Source organism: Aedes albopictus, chromosome 1 (genome assembly GCF_035046485.1).
Source record: "Aedes albopictus strain Foshan chromosome 1, AalbF5, whole genome shotgun sequence".
Lineage (NCBI taxonomy): Eukaryota > Metazoa > Arthropoda > Insecta > Diptera > Culicidae > Aedes > Aedes albopictus.
Genome location: NC_085136.1, coordinates 30775855 through 30797457, shown reverse-complemented (window position 1 = coordinate 30797457; position 21603 = coordinate 30775855). Strand labels below are relative to the sequence as shown.

General features: G+C 42.2%; 2 protein-coding genes and 1 long non-coding RNA gene across 6 annotated transcripts in view; 2 read left to right on the top strand and 1 right to left on the bottom strand.

The window, feature by feature from the left end:
• The window catches only part of LOC109428467 (uncharacterized), a 569383-nt gene extending 565019 nt beyond the window's left edge, over nucleotides 1–4364 (bottom strand). For 2 of the 4 annotated variants that reach the window (XM_062844305.1, XM_062844310.1), the window contains exon 1: nucleotides 3768–4364. The gene's annotated coding sequence lies outside the window, so the exon portion shown is untranslated. The remainder of the gene's footprint in view (nucleotides 1–3767) is intronic. The other 2 variants (XM_062844307.1, XM_062844309.1) reach the window with 1 other exon arrangement.
• Nucleotides 4365–11203: 6839 nt separating this feature from the next.
• LOC115256706 (uncharacterized) lies at nucleotides 11204–14751 on the top strand. The gene is made up of 2 exons (XR_009999547.1): nucleotides 11204–12616; nucleotides 14438–14751. It is a non-coding gene; the product is annotated as an uncharacterized LOC115256706 (long non-coding RNA).
• A 3997-nt stretch (nucleotides 14752–18748) lies between these two features.
• On the top strand, nucleotides 18749–21099 carry LOC109428466 (protein scarlet). Its single transcript, XM_019704230.3, has 4 exons — nucleotides 18749–19227; nucleotides 19287–20161; nucleotides 20219–20789; nucleotides 20854–21099. The coding sequence occupies exons 1-4, from the start codon at nucleotides 18786–18788 to the stop codon at nucleotides 21027–21029; spliced, it is 2064 nt and encodes a 687-aa protein (XP_019559775.3). The 5' UTR covers nucleotides 18749–18785; the 3' UTR covers nucleotides 21030–21099.
• Nucleotides 21100–21603: the final 504 nt, after the last annotated feature.

The window sequence follows — 21603 nt, the reverse complement described above, 5'->3', positions numbered from 1 at the left end:
ACAATTCAGATAAATGTAAACATTATGAAATTTGCAACCAAGTATCACTGTAGGCACTCAAACATACTAGGAGCCACCCACAAAACGATCTCCTACAAATACTAAGAATGGAAATGTTACCAAGTTTCAAGAACTGTGTGTGTGTGTGTGTGTGTGTGTTTTTGTGTGTGTGAAAAACTAACGGTATCAATTATTGCATATTTTTCAAATGAAACTAATAGTGTTTGTCTATATCAACCGAATAGTTTAGAAAAATAAATAATCCCAAGTCTAAAAACATCTATATAGCTTTCATAACCCTTCCATATATGATGAAAAAGGAAATCAAATGTACTTAGCTTTGATTAATTCGATGTCCTGGTGTCCGACTCAATACTCGGACGTGGGATTTGATGTACATGAAAAGATAGAAAAAATATTATTAGTGGTTTGGTGATACTTTCACTACGGCCATTCAGAATGGTTCAACGGATGCAGATGAGAAGATCATTCCTGCTGTCTTAACAGCGATCATCAAACTCAGTGGTAGATAAACTTGAAATACACGAACGCGAAAGAAAAACAACAAATGAACGAACGCGAATATTCTAAAAAAGAGAATGATCTTCCATCCGATCTTCAAGTGATCCTAACAAGCGACATATTCCGTTCAGGCACTTTTGAATGTCCGTATGGAACTTGTTCACACAAGAAATCTGCCTCGACCAAGTTGGCAGAACGCGCCCATACCCCTTTCTGAATCGAAGGGCAGGGAAGAATTCAGAGATGTCCAAAAGAATTTCTAATGAAATTGCCGAAACATTTTTCAAATAATTTACAGATAAATGTTCCAGAGGAATTGCCGATAAAATTTCTGAAGCAATCACAGAAAAAATTTCCAAATTTCGCGCTTTGTATCATACAGGCGTATCTGTAATGAACGATTTCTCTTCATCGATGATTGATAACCTGGCCGTCAAATCATTTTCGGTTGTTTTTGTTATTCTAGATGCTCGCTCTAGTCATTCTTCACCGAAACGCACCGAGAGATCATCCGAACATTGGACGTATTTTCCGTAATAATCTGAAAAAAAAAATCGATCCTTGCAGATACGTCCGTACGATATTAAACGCGAGAAATTATTGATAAATATGAACACAAATCAAGAAGGAATTGTCGAATAAGTTCTGAAAGGAATTTTACTTGGAATTACCAAAGGATTTTTCAAAGTAAATTCTAAAAGTACTCTTGGAAAAACTTTTGGCGCAATTTCTAGATCCGTGGTCATCAAAAAGCGTCTCGCGAGCCACACTCAAGTCGATGTCTGGCTTTCTATGTTATAGTAGATACTATGGCAAAGATATTATAAAAATTGTTCTACTCCCGTTATAATCAAAAATAGCGGGTTCAATGTTTAAAAAATCGATATAGATGTTGCGGTACAAACAGTTGAAGAAATAGGCTTGAGATCCATTGTTCTAGAGGAATTACCAGTGGAATATCAAAAGAGGTTCTCTTGACTTAGGGTAATTCATGTATTTTGGAAGGGCTGAGGACAACGTTAGAAAAATCGTCCTCTGGCTTCCTTAGAAAGCAATTAATTATTTTGCAAAGTTACTAATACGCTTATAATATGATTGTACTTTGCGTTCCTGGTGACAAAAACCTTAACGAAAGTGTTTTAAGCTGAGAAAATCGCAATTTCCGATCGCCTGTAAGAATTGCATTTTGGACACCGAATATGTTTTGGACACCCTCATGTATATATAATTTGGACAGGGCAATTATCTCAATGTTAAGTCATGAATACTGTTAAATGATGGAAGTACCATAAATTAACAAATATTTTCTTACATATAATCAAATTTCTCCGCTTAACAGGCATCTATTTTGATAACTATTGCATTTTTTTGTTAAAATCGAGAAAATATCGCCAGACCCACAGAATACGCCTCCAAGTAAGCAAACGCACTGCATCCCCATGTAGTTCGTCAGATGACCAACATATATTTACAGTAGAAAACTTGTAATGTATTTTGAACACCACCTATTTTAAACGTTCTAGATGAATGTTAAGAAATTGACTGTCTAATGCTTCTTTATTGAACATTTTTCATTACAAAAAGGCTTTTAAATTTCTTACGGTTATGATTATTAATTCAACCATTTTGAGGTGAATATTTTATTTGACTGTGAAGTGTATGTCGCCTTACATACCTGTGCATTTAAGGGGTTTTAGTGAAATAATTAACATTTTCGATAATTTTGAAGTAAAGTCTTAATTCTGGAGCAACATTTGAAAAGGGCCCAAGAGATCTTGTGTCTTTTTTCTAAAACGCTCCGTAGGGCATAACAGCAGCCCGCCCACGCAAATGAACACCGTTATCCGAAATATCGATGTTTGCTCTATCTGATAACGGTCTTAGTTTTTGTGAATAACCTGAGGGGGGCTCAGGAGCGACGTGTGAAGTCATTGTTTACCAATGCTTGTATGCCCTTTTCAAATGTTGCTCCAGAATTGTTAAGCGCATTTTCAACGTAAGTCATCAGAATAGGGTCTATTTGATCCAATAATCGATATTGAGAAGTATCTACTTTTTTTTAGCTCTCCGGAACAAGGCATACATCGCCGTGCATGTCCAAATTATATACATGTCCAAATTATATTTTTACCCTACTTTTGTGAGAACTCGTGGATAAATTTGCAAAGGAGCTTCTAGAGGAATTTACTTGGAAACTTTTGGAGAAATTCCTTTGCATCTATTGAAAGAATTCTCAAAGGTACTTTTGCAGTTTTTCAGGGGGGCAATCTGCCAAACGTGACGTACGACAACAAACAGCAAATGTCAACAACACAAATTAAGCGGATCTAGGGTAACGGTCGAACCCTAGAGGACATAAGTTTGAATTTAAGCTAAAAACAATCAGATTCGGAGTGCGTTACACATAATGATGATGTTGGTATGTCCGTAAAAGCCTCCACTGTCCGTTAAAAATACCAACAAGGTCATTTCTGGCTAAAAAATTAGCGATTGATTCTAAAAATTTTCATCATCTCTTCATTAAATCTGTGAAAGTTGTTATAATACGATCCAGGGGGTCCAAAATGTATAGGGGTCCAAATTATATTGGTTACCCTATTTCCGTTCCAAATGCTGCAACAGTTTTATTTTGTTTAGATCGAGACTGTTCGAAAATAAAATTTAGAACAAACTGGTGGAAATGCAAAACTGTAGTCTTATTCATCTATCAAAATTTAGGACACAATGCGGCCGCTGAAAACGGCTTGATGAATATTTGGTAATTCAAGATAACAACCAGTTCTTTTGAGAAAGCGATAATAAATAATTCACTGAAATCGTGATAACTGTCGTACCTGTCATGTTGTTGTTTTTGTTGTTTTACGCAAGGTGCCTAGCTATTCCGATGAGAAAATTGTAAACGATAATGTTATACAATAATTGTATAAAATTATCGTTTATGTATAATTATATCAGTTAATCCTCAGCTCGAAATCGACAAAAAATTTCAATGACAAAGGAAGCTCTCAGTTAATAACTTGCGGAAATATTTATGAGAAGCAAGATTTGTCTCCAGTTGATATGATATGCCAAGAAGATAAACCTCACTACGTATTTCGACACAAACCATATTTTGACCACCAGTTACCCAACATCTGTCGCACTGTGCGCCGCCTTCTTCGCTTCGTTGAACGCACTCACGCACGCACACACTCTCACACCTGCCGCCGTCGTCTCGCTCGAGTACTCGAACACTCGCTACTTACTTCTTGTTCAGGGACGAGGCACATGCACACCAAAATAATGTCGTTTCGTGCCAAAAATTCGTAGAAAAATCGCTACTTCACCCACGCCGGAACACTATCCTGATTATCCAAATTCTTCCCAGGGAAAATCTTATTCAGTAATCCAAAAATCGACAACACTTTTCATCTGGTTTACTACACGGGACGGGACGACGCATTCGTCTTCGGTCGGACACTCACACTAGCGCACAGTCCCGTCTTCTTTCTTTCTCTTCGGTTTGGCCAAAGAACGCGACACCAGAAACTTGGAATCGAAAAACTACACGCACTATTGTTTCCCCCAGATCAATCCAAACCCCGCACTCACTAGAATTTCCGTTCCGATGTTCACAAACGCAATCAAAATCACACCAATCTTCTCGTGAAAAAAAAATCCCTTCTCGAAATAAGCTGTCCGTTTCCAGCGGTGCACACACAACAGTCTTCTTTTTGTCCGTTTTGTTTCGGGGGTCGTTGTCGTCGTCGTCGCAGTTCTCGAGTGCCGCGGCGGTTTCACCGAGTACGCGCTGCTGCTGCCTGGTCGGTTGGTCGGAAACTGACTGCATGCATGACAGCGAGCAAGTTGCACAGCAGCGCGGTTGTCGTCGCGAAGCGAAAAAGCATCAGCAAGCAAAAGTTTCACCAACACAATCACAGCTTTCCGAGTGCGGCCCTGGTCGTGGGAAAACGTCAAAATCCGCACGAAATCGAACAGTGGTGTGCTCGAAAAGCTGTGGGAATAGGGTTACCATGGAAGGAGTAATTTTTCAAAACGACCAATAATTCAAATCAGTTATTCATGCACTCAGTTGGCTTCTTTAGCGGTGTTGAGCTAATCCGATATTCTGAATCTGCATGCCAAACTGAGCCGAAATCCAAATTTTCATGAATTTTGGTGCCCGGGAACCTATTTAAAAATCAATTTGAAGTTTGTATGGGAGCGATTTGTCGTATCACCCCTCGTCGCATTTTGTACTGGGTGGAGCTGTCAAGCAGTTGCCTAGCTGCCAAAAGGTGATTTCAAAAAATCTCTTTTAAATTCATTTTGGGTACCAAAATAAAGTTCTAAAAATCTGAAAAAAATCATAGTGGCTCAGAAAAAGGTGCTCTTTCGTATAAAAATGAAAAATCGATACATTTTTTAAAATTTAAAACCGCAGTTGCAAAATGATGATTTTTTCAGCACGAGTCATTATTTATTTATCGATTTCAAGCATAATTTTTCAAATCGACGTATCTAACTTTTTCACTGATCTGAGTAAATTCATGGTCAATGTTGACGACCATTTCACTAAAATAGTTTTTTTATAAAAAGACTTTTCATAAGTTTTTTCGTGCTTAACATCACCAGGGATATAGCACGCACTAGGTAAGAAACAAAACCTACTCATTTCATATCATTTTCACAATGAATTTTGACAAAAACACACATACACCGGGTTGGTTAGAGATACGTCATGCCAGATACGTTGCTTTTGTATGGTGCCAGTTTGGTGTATCTGTTACTTTTGATTTTGGCTAGATACGTCGTTTGGTTTTCTCATATATCAAAACGGTGTATCTATCAGTAAAGTTGTAAACATCAAAATAGTTAGATACGTCGTTTCGAAAAATATGCTTAGTTAAACAAATTAAGCAATAAATCATCAAAAAGTGATGTGGATTCTTCAATTTGCTTTATGAATCATGCATGCAGCAGTAAACCCGGATTTGTTTACATTCTCGAGTTACGTCGGATTGAAAAATTATGCTTGATTTATCCGAGGATTTATCCAACGACGCTTATACTTATGACACACATGTGATACAAGAATCACTGTACAATTGCGCTTGAAATGAGTGCCATACTGAAAATTCTCTCAGTTCAAGTCAGTCTTGTTAAAATTTTCTTGACACTGCGTACCGTTGTACAGGAATCACACTTGTATCACATGTCTGTCCGGAGACTCACGGTGCTTCAGCGAACCCAGGGGTTTCATCATGATATCGGCAGCCATACGATCGGTGGAGTAGTACTGCAGAACAATCTTCTTCTCGGCGCATAGCTCCTGCACGAAGCGCTCACGGGTGTCTATGTGCTTGGAGCGCCTATTCGTCCTCTTCGATCGTACGAATGCTACACAGCTCTGGTTGTCCTCCATCACTACCGTCGGTTGATCCTGGTGTTTGCCGAAGTCTCGAAGCAACTGTCGCAGCCATAGTGCTTCTTGGCACGCTTCGCTAAGCGCGACGTATTCGGCCTCCATGGACGAAAGGGTCACGGATGATTGGCGACGACTTGCCCACGAAATGGTACCGCAGCGCCGCCGAATTGAAAAACCATTCCGGAAGTAGAACGGCGACTTTCAGCATCGCCAGCCCAGTGATTCCTCTTAACTGCAGGTAGCAGCTTCTTGTCTTCTTCAGGAACCGCAGCACACGCTTCGCAGCCGTCCAGTCTGCTTCACTTGGTGCGCTAAGCCTCCTTCCCAAAATCGCAGCAGAAGCTGCAATATCCGGTCTCGCTATGACGGCCAGGTAGAGTAACGCACCGACAAGACTGCGGTAATAGGCTCCTAAAGCCCTATCTGGATTCTTGTTTTAAACCACAATATATGGTACAAGCACAGACAAACAGACGTAACACTCTTCAAAATGGCTTGGCACATGCATTTAACGATCAATATAAATTTCTTTTGATTTACGCGATCGTTCCACCAGAGACGCTGGTGTTCGATCACTTTGACGTTTGCCAGTGTAGACGTTGCTGAATGATGAAAACGAAAATTACAGGCAGTTTGTGTAGTAAATAGTGTGTGTGTCAGCAAAACGTCAAATCAAAATCCATCATGGCCGACAGTGTCGCGCGCGGTTGTACCAACAGGTGGCAGTGTGCTCATGAAAATGACACCGGGAAAAAAAATTTGATGAATTTCCTCTAAGAGTTACGTCTGTGGTACAAGATTACATATTTACTCATTTTTTGACGTTTTTATTAACCGTAGTTGAAAATATATATTTTTTATTTTTTTAGTCTTTTGTCTCGTCCCTAGCTTATAACACATAGTTTGAGTGATTTTTTTTCACCGTGTACGTCAGATAGGAACATTTTTGAATTCCCAGTGCGAAAAATGTCGAGCTCCGTCACACAAGGTTGACCTCAAGTGTCAAAGAAGAACTATTTACTATTTAATGTCGTTTTCGTTTTTGCGCCGGTGCTACACCGCTTCGTGCTACACTTTTTGCTGAATAAACGAACATTTTCGGTGCAGTTGCATTGGTGTGCGTGTATAAACACCAAAATATTAACAACTTCGCAAACGCTGATTGGTGGACACGGTGTGCACCTGCTACACTCCCGATTTTTTGAGTGCTACACTATCATGCGCGGTGCAGAAAAAGTGCTGCACCGGTGTAGCACGAAAATCAAAAACGAACACTTTCGGTGCAAAAGTGCTACACCGGTGTAGCACCACCGCAAAAACGAAAACGACATAAGTCTATGTATTTACCATTTTACTTATTTCGAATTTTCTCATTATTCCTTTGTTTTTCAAGTTCGAGTAAAGTACAATTCCGATTAGAATACCATGCTTGATCGTATTATTCAATATAAGCGAGATTTCGTCTTTAATTTTAGGACCCTATTTGTCGAATCGTCAAACGGTTTCCCAGATTCGGCCTGGTTATAGTATCCGAGGTTCATGGGCGACTTTGCAGGCTTTGCCTCTACCATACCGTGGGAATTCAGCAGTCTGTCGATGTAGTTGCCCAAACTGATCTTAAACACGCCGACGTGACGCCGTACAGAAAGTGACGCACTTACCCGAGGTTGGAAAGTTCAAACTCTGCATTGAGACGCTGCTCGATCATCTTGATTTCGATCATATCGGTTGATGCAGGCAGAAGATCGTCAACATACACCAGGAGAAGAACTTTTGTCTTGCAATTGTCCCGAATGTAGAGGTAAGAGTCTGCTGCAGCGGCAGACTGGCGGTTCCAGCAGCGAGCAGACTGGCGCAATCGGTAGATGCTACGCTGGAGCCTGCACACCCTGTGTTCCTTCCCGATCTTCACGAATCCCAGCGATTGTCGCATGTAAACTTCTTTCTCCAGAGTTCCATGCAGATATGCCGTCTTGATATCCAGATGCTGAACAATTCCGCCACTGTCAAGAACGTTCGGAATGTTGCTTGACTAGTAACGAGGGCGAACACCTCACCAACGTCGACTCCGAATCGCTGTGCATCCTTGGGCTACCAGTCTGACCTTGAATTTCACTACACGGGTTTCTTCATTTTTCTTCACCTTGTACACCCATCTCGATCCGATGGCCTTCCGCCCCTTCGACAACTTTACCAGTCTCCACGTTTGGTTGGCACGATGCGCTTCCAGTTCTTCTTCCATAGCTTTGCGCCATACAGGTTCTTGAAGAGCTTCCTTCACAATCACAGGTTCTTCCACTGCGCACACTGCAACGTAGTCCAAGTCGTAATCGTCGAGATGCTTTGGCCGTGTTCCTCGATTGGACCGCTCCGATCTACGGACAGTCGAGCATGCTTCGGGCTCTCCATCGTCGGCTTCATAGAAATCTCCCGGATCTGACTGGTTTTCTTCATCCATTTCGTTATTGGGAACCTTCTTCAACGGCATCGCTTCGCCCCAGTAGCGCTTCTCCAAACCAGCGTCCACTAGCATACAAGTCGCCATCTCGGTCAGGGATCGGTTTTTTTGTTCAGCAACGCCGTTTTGTTGCGGGGAGTAGGGCGTTGTAAACTGTGGCTGAATTCCTTCTTCTTCTTCTTTTTTCTGGCCAACTAGCCCGTTCGGCGCCAGTTGTGTTTTACGTCGGCGGGTCTAGGAGCTAAGCCTGAAATTCCGATGCCCAGGGAGACAGCTACCACACCTGGGACCATACACATCGAACCCATCAACACATGGGCCGGGACCTGAATTCCTTCGGATTTGTAGAACGACCGAAGCTCTTTCTTGTCAAACTCTCCCTCGCCATCAACACGAGGTTTTCGCCCGAAAATGTTGCTCACCCACCGCACGTAATCCCTGATGTTGCCAGCCGCCTCGTTCTTGTTCTTCAACAGGTACGTAACCATAAACCGGCTATAGTCATCGGTAATCGTCATGGGACCACATAAATCAGAGTGGACAATGTCCAACACTCGGGACGACTTACGGTCAACAACGGGGGGAATGGAAGCCTAGCTGACTTACCTTCCATGCAGCATTCGCAAACCAAACGCAGTCCACAGTCGCTCACTTTGATCCCGGAAGCCAGTTGTTCGTTGATGATCCGCTCAGCAGCAGCCCAGTCGCGATGCCCGAGCCGTCTGTTCTTGAAATATCATCGTCGGAACGGCTATCGAGGGCCGTTACCAAACCATCGAAGGAGGCAGGAAGACTCCGTCTCTACGGACACGAGACATGGACGATGCTCGAGGAGGACCTGCAAGCACTCGGAGTTTTCGAGCGACGGGTGCTAAGAACGATCTTCGGCGGTGTGCAGGAGAACGGTGTGTGGCGGAGAAGGATGAACCACGAGCTCGCTGCACTTTACGGCGAACACAGTATCCAGAAAGTGGCCAAAGCTGGAAGGATACGGTGGGCAGGGCATGTTGCAAGAATGCCGGACAACAACCCTGCAAAGTTGGTGTTTGCTAACCATCCGGTTGGTACAAGAAGGCGTGGAGCGCAGAGAGCACGATGGGCGGACCAGGTGGAGCGTGATCTGGCGAGTGTTGGGCGTGACCGAGGATGGAGAGCTGCAGCTGCAAATCGAGTATTATGGCGGCAAATTGTTGATTCAGTATTATCATGAATTTGATGTGAACTAAATAAATGAAATGAGGAAGACTCCGTAATAACATACAGATCTTCGTATCTTTGTCCAACTTCATCCTGGCAGCGGCAGCATCCAGGCGATCGAAGATATCGTCGAACTCGTGTAGATGTTTTCCGACATCACCGTTATCTGACAGATTGGTGGAGCCTCGGGTGGAGCAAATCTTCTTCAGTAGTGATACACGAATCGAAAGTGCAGTCTTCTGGTGGTAACTTCTGAGCGCATCGTATGCATCTTTCGCGTGCACACAGTTCCGCACTAGTGGGAGTTGGCTGTCCTCCAGCAGTAGAATCATCGTTGCTTTAGCCTTTCGATCCTCACTTTTCCACATCGCAGATATGGCTTCTTCTTGTGGAATGTCATTTTCGATGACGTGCCACAAATCTTCGCACCTTCCAAGTCTGCCAGTTAACACCGTTCAGCTTGGAAATAGCGAATTTCGCATCGGTCATGGTTAACTTTCAGTCACTAACCGCACTTTTCTTCACTCGATCGACAACCGGGGCGGTGAGTCAGCACTTTACACAATTCGATTCTTCCTAATCGAATCCTTTCCAAACTGGGACCATAACCTGACGGCGAGCAGAGTCCGGCGGCCAACGCAGTGGAATACAACCAACTCGGAAATTCGGAGACGATAATATACGGGGAAAACAACGGAAGTCTAAATAGAAAAGATGTACATGTGTATCTTTATCGACGGCAGTAGCAGAATTCATAGCACTCTGCCAGAAATAGTACAAGACGTGTTGATGTCGCATTAGACGTGACAAATATTTGGCCCAACAAATGACCAACACAACGTGAATCATACCAACCTTGGAAAATTTCGGGCTTCAATGGCAAATATTTGACATAATGACAAACAGTCTACTGGCATCTTAATGGCTGAAACAGTTGCTGAGACAATCAAACGGAAAACCCGAAAATCTTGTTATCCATGAAGACAATCAAAACTGCTTGCAGATGGTCGAGACAGAAAATAACAGTTCAAGAACGAAACACATTCTGTAATTCTGAAATCTCAACGCATCCTCTGGCCCCGAAGAACGAAACACATTGCCACTAAAACTCATTTTGTGAGAGATCAAATCCAGAAGGGAAACATCAAATGCATCTACTGTTAATCGGAAACCAGGACAGCCAACATCCTTACAAAGCCATTATCCAGAATCAGGACAGCAAAACTTGCAAACCCAACTAGCAATGATAGCAGAATAACAGCTTATTCAGCCAATTTTTTTCTAATCAAGCTTAAGAACGATTAGTTTATCCACAGACAAACAGACGTAACACTCTGATAATTTCCATCGTACACCGATTTAACGGTCTTTTTCAAAATATGATAGTTGGCCAACTACCTAACCATGTCTGTGGTTCATCTATTGTTCAGCAATAATGTTTGCTGGGAAGCTGATTGGTCTTATGTACAAGTTTCGTCTGGGAGGAGTGTTGGAGTTCAGATGACCATAGTAGTCCTGATAGTCAATTTGTTAGCGAACGGGTAAGAGCAGCCCGTATAAAAACGAACAATTAAGGCTATGGGCAAAACAATCGAAAAACAATAGATTTTTATGTTAACATTGCTTTCTATTGTGAATGTATTATACAGTATATTTTAAAATTTGATTCTTTATAGTGATTACAATTGGTTCACATTAGATTTCATTGTTACATAGACAAATAATAGATTAACATTTGAATTCATTGTTACTTTTGGATTCAGCGTTCAAACCATTGGTTTACAATAGAATGTATCAGCTACATTGAAATGTACCGTTTTTCAATGGTCTGAACGTTTAAAAAAACCCTGCTTTTAAGTAATTTCGAAACAGTGTGTATCAATGACAGCCAAGTTTTTTTGTTATCAGTTTGGTCGTCGGCGGTAAAATTGTTCGAAGTGCAGGTTCGTCTGCGGAAAATGTGGAAAATTCACGCTCAACTGCGTGAATTTTCCGCACGGGAGTTGATATAGGTGAATCCAAATGGTCCCCCATTGTAGAGGCGCTGAGTGAGATAAGGAGAAAATCGTTTGTTTACATAAAAAGGTCAATTTTTGTCGTCAAATTTTACTCATTTTTTGCTCTAGAAGTTGCTGTTTTCCATTTGCAATGGCTTCCATTATCATCATTCTTGATGCCCACTAGAGATGGTCGGGTTTCGGGTTTTCAAACCCGAAACCCGACCCGAACCCGAACCCGACGGGTACGGGTCGGGTTCGGGCTTGGAAATTTGAAAAAAGCTCGGGTACGGGTCGGGTCCGGGTTTAAACAATTTCAAAATTCTCGGGTACGGGTCGGGTCGGGTTTGAATAATGTCGGGTTCAAGTCGGGTTTGGTACCAATGTAGATAAATCAGTATTCAGAAAAATGTTTTATTTGTTGTATCCGATACATTTAATGATTATTATTTAACTCGGGTTTCGGTCGGGTTTATTGGCAATTTTTTTTCGGGTTCGGGTCGGGTTCGGGTTTGATCGACGAAAATTTTTCGGGTTCGGGTCGGGTCCGGTTTGACGGAACAAAAAATTCTCGGGTACGGGTCGGGTCCGGGTTTTGAAATTGAAAATTGTTCGGGTACGGGTCGGGTTCGGGTCTGAAACCCGACCATCTCTAATGCCCACGCCGACAGACACCGGATTGGCCAGCTAACAAAAAATCCGGAAGATCGCCCGCCGGAGGCATAGCAAGAGCTCCTCAAATTAATCACACAAATTGTTTGTAAGTACCTACCGGATCTAAGCGCAACTGAAAAAGAATTTAATTTTCTTTCCAAAAAGTGCTCGTTTGTTTCTCTACGATGCGGAATTCAATATGAAAAAGTGAAAAAAGTGCACTTTGCCTATGCTGCGCCATGTGAAATTTTGGTGGAGCCCCGTTTTTCATAGGGTTCTCATTCCTGCCACCAGATGCGGAGGGATCGTTAGCTTCCGTTGGATTTACCTATAGTGTGCGGTGCAGTGTTAAAGCATACAACAGTAGCAGCATTTCAACAGGTTTGTATATAGCGCATTTAGTTCACCACTGGACTATCGCACTAGTTTTCACGAGTGCGAAAACGCTAATAAAAGTGCGCGATTGCATCAAATCAACTCGGTGTCTTCAGAGCACTTGTTCACCATAGATTGAAGAAATAGTGCGCCGAAGACATCAACCTGATTTGATGCAATCGCGCAGTTTTATTTATGTTTTCGCACTTATGAAGTCGCAGTTCGCAGTCCAGTTGTGAACTAAATGCGGTATATTATTTTGTTTGCACTTTTGCGGGTAGTTGAGTTGGCAGGGCAGGGCTGGTAGTAAATCACACTTTCACATACAAGTTCACAGGGTTGGTTTGACCTTTTTTTGTTATATAATAAAAACATCTAAAAAAGTTTTTGACCCAGTTTTTAGATATTTCTTTTGTTTTCTACACTAACATTTGAAAAGGGCTTATTTTATTGTACCAATATTAAAAAAAAATATACCGCATTTAGTTCACCACTGGACTGCGAACTGCGACTTCATAAGTGCGAAAACGTAAATAAAAGTGCGCGATCGCATCAAATCAAGTTGATGTCTTCGGCGCACTATTTCTTCAATCTATGGTGAACAAGTGCTCTGAAGACACCGAGTTGATTTGATGCAATCGCGCACTTTTATTAGCGTTTTCGCACTCGTGAAAACTAGTGCGATAGTCCAGTGGTGAACTAAATGCGCTATATAATGGAGGAACAAGAAAGTGTTGTCTAAATCCCCTTTTCTTTAATAAAATTGCAATTGGCTTCTTTAGCGGTGTTGAGATAATTCCATATTCAGAATCTGCATGCAAAACTGAGCCGAAATCCAAATTTTCATGAATTTTGGTGCCCGGGAACCTATTTAAAAATCAGTTTGAAGCAAGGGGTTGGTCATTCAGCACACTTCATTTGTGCCGTGATTTTTGAGCGTGTGCCAATATGTGCCTAAACTGTGCCGGTTATTTTTCAGTGTGTGCCGAACGTGCCGGAGGTGTGCCGAATGTGCCCAGTGGAATATTTTCTTAGAATGTTTTTGCGCTAATTATAATCCTGTCAATTTTTGGCGAATGTTATTGGTCTAATCGGTGTTTACCGACAAAATTCCACCCAGAACACTTGTCTAGAATCTGTATGAAGGGATTTTTTTGCAATCGTAAGTATAATGACAGTTTGATTCCATACCGCAAAGTTGGATTTCTATGTTGTGCCCATGTGTGCCGGATTGTGCCGGCATGTGTGCCGAGATGTGCCGGCATGTGTGCCGGGCACAAAGTGCCGAATGACCAACCCCTTGGTTTGAAGTTTGTATGGGAGCGATTTGTCGAATCACCCCTCGTCGCATTTTGTACTGGGCGGAGCTGTCAAGCAGTTGGCCAGCCGTCAAAAGGTGATTTTGAAAAATCTCTTCGAAATCGATTTTAGGTACCAAAATGAAGTTCTAAAAATCTTAAAAAAATCATGGTGGTTCAGAAAAAGGTACTCTTTCGTATAAAATCAAAAAATCAATACATTTTTCTTAATTTAAAAACCCAATTGTTTCATTAACATCTTTCCTATGTTCCTATCCTATGTTTTTCTATTGTATTTTTTATCCGGGCTGTTCATAAACAACGTAGACCGAAATTTGGCCATCACAGACAACCCCACCCCCCTCTCCACCCTCGTAGACTTGTCCATACAAAAATTTTGAAATTTGTATGGAGCGTAGACTTTGGCCAAAGCCCCTCCCAAAAAGTCTACGTGGTTAATGAACGGCTCCCATGCAGAATAACTAATACCCAATGGTATGCAAATGACTATTCTTTCCTATCGCTTTAGCAGTCGCAAGGACATGAAGCCTGTGCAGGAGCAGTTAGCTCACAGCTTGTTCGATCGCCTTGCGGTCGAGGGAATGCGCACGATTAGGACTGATCGCTGCATGGACGAGAACTAGGAGCGCTGAGAAGAGAACGGGGATGCGGAATGCTGGATCAAGCAACTTTGTGGTTTTATTTTGAAAGCACCGATCGATTCAGTAGTTTCCGAGTCTATTAGGGTCAGACAGACAGTCATACAGTAGTAACTTATTTGTATATATTAAGATAGATAGATGGATACCAGGATAGATAGATAATTCAATTTTACCATTCTAATTTGACTGCATTTTTTTCCTTTACATCAAACTCGTTCAGTGAAACATGTTATTTTTGTGTTAGATTTTTTCTAATATTGATTCGCTCTTCAAACCTGGAACCTCGCCTGGAACGCATGCATGTCTTCAAGTCAAAATTAATAGTTTATTATCAAATGTGAAGAAATTGCATGCAATCATTCGTAAATAACAAACGACTCACAAATGTACCATTTGAACGCTTCGAACGATCTTCTAATATAGGTTCAAGCTGTAGTATATCGAGTATTTTTAAGTGCTACAAAAAAAAGGTTAAGCACGCTGTAATGTTACTTTTGTATTGACCGTCCAGTTCCAAACTGTTCACGACCGTTCGAAACAGTCGGCGTTTCAAACGGTCGGTGAAACAGTCGGTGACGGGTTTGACAGCAGAAATGAGCGAGAAAGATTTCGCGCCCAAACGCGTTTTCAAAAACATTCAATTGGGGGAACAAGGACAGCTAACCGGTCGCCCTGATTAGAGTCAGTCTAGTTAGAGTCTGGCGGACTGTCACTTTCTATCGGAGCCAATCGAGCATGACGTCACGGTGTAGCATTTATCGGTGAGGACACTATGACGTCATGCTCGATTGGCTCCGGTCGAAAGTGACAGTCCGCCAGACTCTAATTATAGGGACTCTAGCCCTGATCAGCTGTTGCCGGCAGCGAAGCCGCCAGATTTTTGGCGCGGAAGTTGGGGGGTGTTCAGATGCAATGTTTATCACTCAACAAATTTATGAACATATTTTGTTTTCGCTATAAATGCTTGAATAAATGTTTTAAAGTGAGGTTTAATAAATGCAATTTATATTATCTCCAGGATAATTGCTAATATTTGTTATTCTGAAGACCTGAAATAATGATGTGCTTGAACAAACTTGCTGATTAATTGATTTCTGTAGAATACATCGAGAATCCCCTCGATATTCGACGACTGTTCTGAACAGTTTCACAAACAGTCGGGATAATCCAACTTTGAACTGAATACACAATACCTCATCACCCAATAAATGCAACTACATTAGTGGTCTAATAACACTTAGCGCGCTTAGGCACGGTTCCATCATGCCGCTTATAGTGTTGCCACATATAATGCTTAGTCTGCTAAACCCAGTTATCTGGCTGTGGGGCATGGGAGCCAAAGCTTCAACCATCAATGCAATTAAACATTACTCGATTTACTACATGAGTGATCCAAATATTTGATAATTGTTCTAGTCCACATGCATAATAATAGTTCAGTTTCACTTCATTCAGGATTTGCTCAAGGAGTTTATATTTTTTGTAAAGTTAAACTTAGAGGTTGAAGTTAGAATTTTCTGGTTTATAATAGAAAACAATTTCTAAACCGTTCGATTTAATGTGAAAATAGTGCAAAACAATATTTTCTGCATCACAATAGACAACAATTCCAAAACAATTGAATCTAACGTGGAGCCAGTAATAAAATCACTGCTCAAAGCAACACGTTTACCGTACATTTCACTGTTTAGAACAATTTAAAAACATAAGAATCTTCTGTATCACAAATCACAATAGGAAACAATTCCCACACCATTGAATCAATTGTGGAACCAGTAGTAAAATCACTATTCAGAACAATACGTTTACCGTTCGATTCACTGTTTGAAACAATTCGAAAACATAAGAATCTTCTGTATCACAATAGAAAACAATACCCAAATAATTGAACTCAATGTAAAAACAGTACAAACTGTATGTTCTGCTTCACAATAGAAAACAATTTCAAAACAATTGAATCAAATGTGGAACCAGAAATAAAATCACTACCAAAAACAATACGTTTACTGAGCATTTCACTGTTTGAAACAAATCGAAAACATAAGAATCTTCTGTTTCACAATAGAAAACCATCCCCAAACCATTGAATCTAATGTAAAATAACAGTTCAAAACAGACAGTTCTCGGCATATTTAACAGTTCAAAACAATACAATTACATAAAAATCTACGGTATATTTGATTCCACGTATATATATTAACAACATTTCATTTACATTAGAATTTTCTGTTTTGCGAAAAAACTTGTATGAAAAAAAGTAATTTTTTGTATTGTTACGATACTTAACAACCTATACAATTCATTGTGAAATGCTCATTCACATTTGATTCTATTGTTAGAAACATTTGATTCTATTGTTTTTCTATTGTTATTTTAACTTTGAATTCTATTGTGAGAGAATGGTTTTCAATGGTACTGCTACATTAGAATCCTATGTTTTTCTATTGTATTTTTTATCCGGGAGGAGACAGCAACTTCGAGCAAGTTCAACCTACGTCATTCAACAGGACTAATGAATCATCTAAAGTGTTCACTCGTAATAAAGCTATCGTCAAATACAGAACTTCTTTAGTTCACTGTGCGTTACTCATCGCCAAGACGTGAGCCGTATGTAAAGCAATATTGTCTACATTCTGCCTTCTTTACACTTTCACGCAATAATGGTACACTTCAATCTCATTTTACATCCACCCTTTCCTGATCGAAAACAATTTCTACCGTAAAAGCAATGATAAAACAAAACACTTTTATATTTTTAACACTTCGCTTTACTAAGGTTAAAAATATAAAATTGTCTAGTTTGACCATTAGGGAAATGGAACCATCTCGGCAGGGCTCCTATTCTGGGCACTTTTCTGCTATAACTTAACAAATTTTGAACCACTGAACAAAATTTTTTGAACGCGTTGAGATACGTATAGTATCTAGCCGTGTACAAAATTTCAAGTCAATTGGTTTGAAATTGACTGAGTTATAGCGAAAAGTGCTAAAAATACCGGCCACTGCCCAAGTGGCTCGCTACCCTACTTGCACGAGAAAAAATATTTTTGATTGGCCATGGATGGACGTTGAAAAAAAGGCTGAAGTGTAAGTGATACATTACCTAAAAGTACAATTAGAAAAAAGTAACATATTTTATCAGCTCTTTCGACTAAGAAATTCGACCCGAATCCGAAGTTTATAGAACTGATGCGCATACAAACATTTTTACGACATTGTAACTCCAACAAACGACGTTCGTCTCACATTTTTTCACGAACACGTTACACTACGCGCAAAGCAACCCAAAAGCCTGTTTTACGGATTCACTTATTCTCTGTAAAAGGCTACTCGTATGTATAGCCATTCTTCCGTAGAGCCACCACATTCGTTCATTGTCAAAAGAGGGAAGCTCGTAAAATTATGTTATCCAAATGAGTATCGGATTACACCTTGCTGCGTGGAATCGCCATGCAACGGATCTGTGTATGCATATTACTTTCATTCTCTTTCGACTTCCAAACTTGTATGGAGGTCTAAAGTGTTAATCAAGAGAAGTACACATGTGAGGACTTTATCATCGCGTAGAACTTGGATGATCGTTGGTTTATTATAAATTTATATGAAAATTCAGAGAGTTCATGAAGTGGAGCAATTCTTATCCGTTTTTGCGAAACCGCATTTTTGCGGTACACCTACGACGCCCGTTGGAATTGTTGGAATGAATGACTCAGTGGTTCTCAAACTGCACCAAGTGTGTGAGCTTTCGATAATCAATCATCTATGCTGTGATCGATTGTCATGCTTTCATTTCCCATAACAAAAGTTAAAAACCAACGATTTTGTGTTCAAGCAACTCCATAAGATTCTGAAAAAGTTTTGTATATTTCGAAGTTTAGTTCGATGTTTTTATTGCCAAAATCGCGAAATTTCTGCAAAAATCCATTTATTGCAAGGGCATTTGGAGTTGTTTTGTAATTTTTGAATTTGTATCAATAGAATATTCAAAGTTATGGGCCCAAATGGTCCCAACCGTAAACTAAGAATTCATCTGGTTAGCAACCACTGCTCCACCGCAATTGAGGTACCCTGAGTGGATGATATCGATTTCAGAGGCGGCCCATATGCGAAAAGAGAGGCATGGAATGCCTACCGAACGGGCTCGAATCGGTTTCTCATTTCAGTCTGGTTCGGATCGGCAATCGGTGCACACAAAACCACTTCAAATTCTTGACAATGTCCGTGGCCTGTATTAGCCTGGCCACCAGTATGGTGAAAGGTGCCAGTGGTAAGCGAAGATCCGGCGGATCCTTGAACAGTACCGTCGAGAGTTTCGAGTGCCAACCGATTACGGTCGCACTGCCGCCTCCGGTTTCGTGTCTATCCGGATCCGGAACGACGTCTCATCATCCGATAGGCGGTTCCCGGTGCTACCAATCCACGTTGCGGAGCTACAACAAATGGTCCCCGACGGAGCAAGGGGCCACGTTGGTTTGGCGTGATTTGTGTGTCTACGCGACCGGGAAACAGGCAGGAGGTTCCGGAGATGGAGGTCCGATCAAACGGATCATCAATAACGTGAGTGGAGCAGTTACGCCGGGAACGCTGATTGCCCTCATGGGATCCAGTGGTGCGGGCAAGAGTACGCTCATGTCGGCGCTGGCGTACCGAATGCAGCGTAAGAAACCTTACAAATGACTAATGAATAGAAAAGTGATTGTAGCGTTTGTATTTTAGCTGGAACCATCGTTCAGGGGGATGTTCTCGTCAATGGTCAACCGATCGGACCGTACATGTACCGGTTGAGTGGATTCGTCCATCAGGATGATCTCTTCGTGGGTTCGTTGACGGTTACGGAGCATATGTACTTCATGGCAAAGCTCAAGTTGGATCGTACGGTGAACAGAAGCACAATCAACCGGTTAATCGAAGAGCTTCTGGAGAGAACCGGTTTGTCTAAGTGCGCAAGTACGAGAATCGGTGAGGTCGGAGAAGGGAAAATGCTGTCCGGTGGTGAGAAGAAGCGTTTGGCCTTCGCTACCGAGCTGTTGACCAAGCCTACGATACTGTTCTGCGATGAACCGACCACCGGGCTGGATTCATTCAGTGCTCAAAATCTGGTGTCTACGCTACAACTGCTAGCCAAAAGAGGCACTGCCATCATTTGTACCATCCATCAACCGTCCAGCCAGTTGTTCTCCATGTTCGATCAAGTCATGCTGATGGCCGATGGACGCGTAGCCTTCGCCGGCAAACCCAACGATGCGCTAATATTCTTCGAACAGCACGGATACAGCTGTCCGTCGAACTACAATCCGGCGGAGTTCTTAATCGGAGTCTTAGCCACCGCTCCCGGTTACGAGAAGGCTTCGCAACGCTCCGCTCAACGACTGTGCGATCTGTTCGCAGTTAGCGAAGCTGCCGGTCAACGAGATGTCCTGATCAACTTGGAAATGCACATGGCCGAAACGGGTGATTTCAAGATAACGGAAGAGTCCTACCTCTCGCGGAAATCCAACTGGCTGTGTACGACGTACTGGTTGACCTATCGAGCTTTTCTGACCGTGGTCCGCGATCCGACCGTTCAATATCTGAGACTTTTGCAGAAGATTGTAAGTATTCGTCACGGTAGGAACCTTACAGAAAGTAATCACCTTATTCCCTTGCAGGCCATCGCTCTCATGGCCGGACTGTGCTTCTCCGGTGCTATCTCGCTCGATCAGCTGGGAGTGCAAGCCATCCAGGGCATCCTGTTCATCTTCGTTTCGGAGAACACCTTCTCGCCGATGTACTCCGTGCTGTCGGTGTTCCCGGACACGTTCCCGCTGTTCATGCGCGAAACCAAGTCCGGACTGTACCGGACCTCGCAGTACTACGTGGCCAACGCGTTGGCCATGCTTCCGGGGCTGATCTTCGAACCGTTGGTTTTCGTGATCATCGCCTACTGGCTGGCGGCACTTCGTCCCACGTTCGGAGCCTTCATGGTCACCGTAATTGCTTCGACGCTGGTCATGAATGTGTCCACTGCTTGTGGGTGCTTCTTCTCGGCGGCCTTTAATTCACTGCCGCTGGCCATGGCCTACCTGGTGCCGTTCGACTACATCCTGATGATCACCTCCGGGGTGTTCATCCAGCTGAGCTCGATGCCCAAGGCCATCTCCTGGACGCCGTACATCTCGTGGATGATGTACGCCAACGAGGCCATGTCCATTGCCCAATGGGAAGGCGTCAGCAATATAAGTAAGATTGAGGTGAATTTAGACCAATTTGTGGATCTTTAGCGAGCATTTCCTTTTATTCGTAGCGTGTTCCGTGGAGGATCCAAACTTGCCGTGCATGAGAACGGGAGAGGAAGTGTTGGCACACTACAGCTTCGACGAGTCACATTTGTGGAGGAACATCTGGGCCATGGTGGTGATCTATTTCGGGTTTCACATCCTCGGATGTGTGTTTCTGTGGCGTAAGACGAAGCATGGATAAAGGAGAGGTTCACAATTCAAGCGGCAGATTCAATCCAATTGGACTCAGTGAATAAATATGAAACCCAAAGAGGGTGTACTTTAGACATTTTTGAAACAACTCCTTTCCTTTGTGGTACATACGTTCCGATCGCCGAACTACTGATACCGGCCTCCTCCAGCACGTCCTCCACGTCGATCACTTCATTAGCATCATTGTAGCAGGTCTCGAACTCACGCAAATCGGATTTATCCAATTCGTCCTTGTTGTCATCCACGTTTGCTGGAATAACGGATACATCAGGCTTCTGTTGTTCCAGGAGTTTGAAAGGGTGAATCAACGGTACTTCCCTGTTGAGGTTCGGTGGTTCGAACCTCATCCTTTGACCGGAACCGTTACGGTTGACGGTCGGCTTGTCGTTACTTGAGCCCACGAGTCGATAACGCCTTATGGTACAAAAAGAATCCAACGAATACCGAGATATAGCTTCCAATTTCTTCTTGGAGATCTTAACGCACTTCGGCGACCCAAAAATCGGGAGATGACTCAGATCAGGCTATGTTTCATGTTCATGTAAGAGTTCAAACGGAGTTTC

Coding starts and splice junctions, on each gene's coding strand:
- LOC109428466 (XM_019704230.3), top strand. CDS start 18,786: ATGTCCGTGGCCTGTATTAGCCTGGCCACCAGTATGGTGAAAGGTGCC. Junction 20,162..20,218: donor TGAGACTTTTGCAGAAGATT/GTAAGTATTCGT, acceptor ATTCCCTTGCAG/GCCATCGCTCTCATGGCCGG. Junction 20,790..20,853: donor GGAAGGCGTCAGCAATATAA/GTAAGATTGAGG, acceptor TTTTATTCGTAG/CGTGTTCCGTGGAGGATCCA.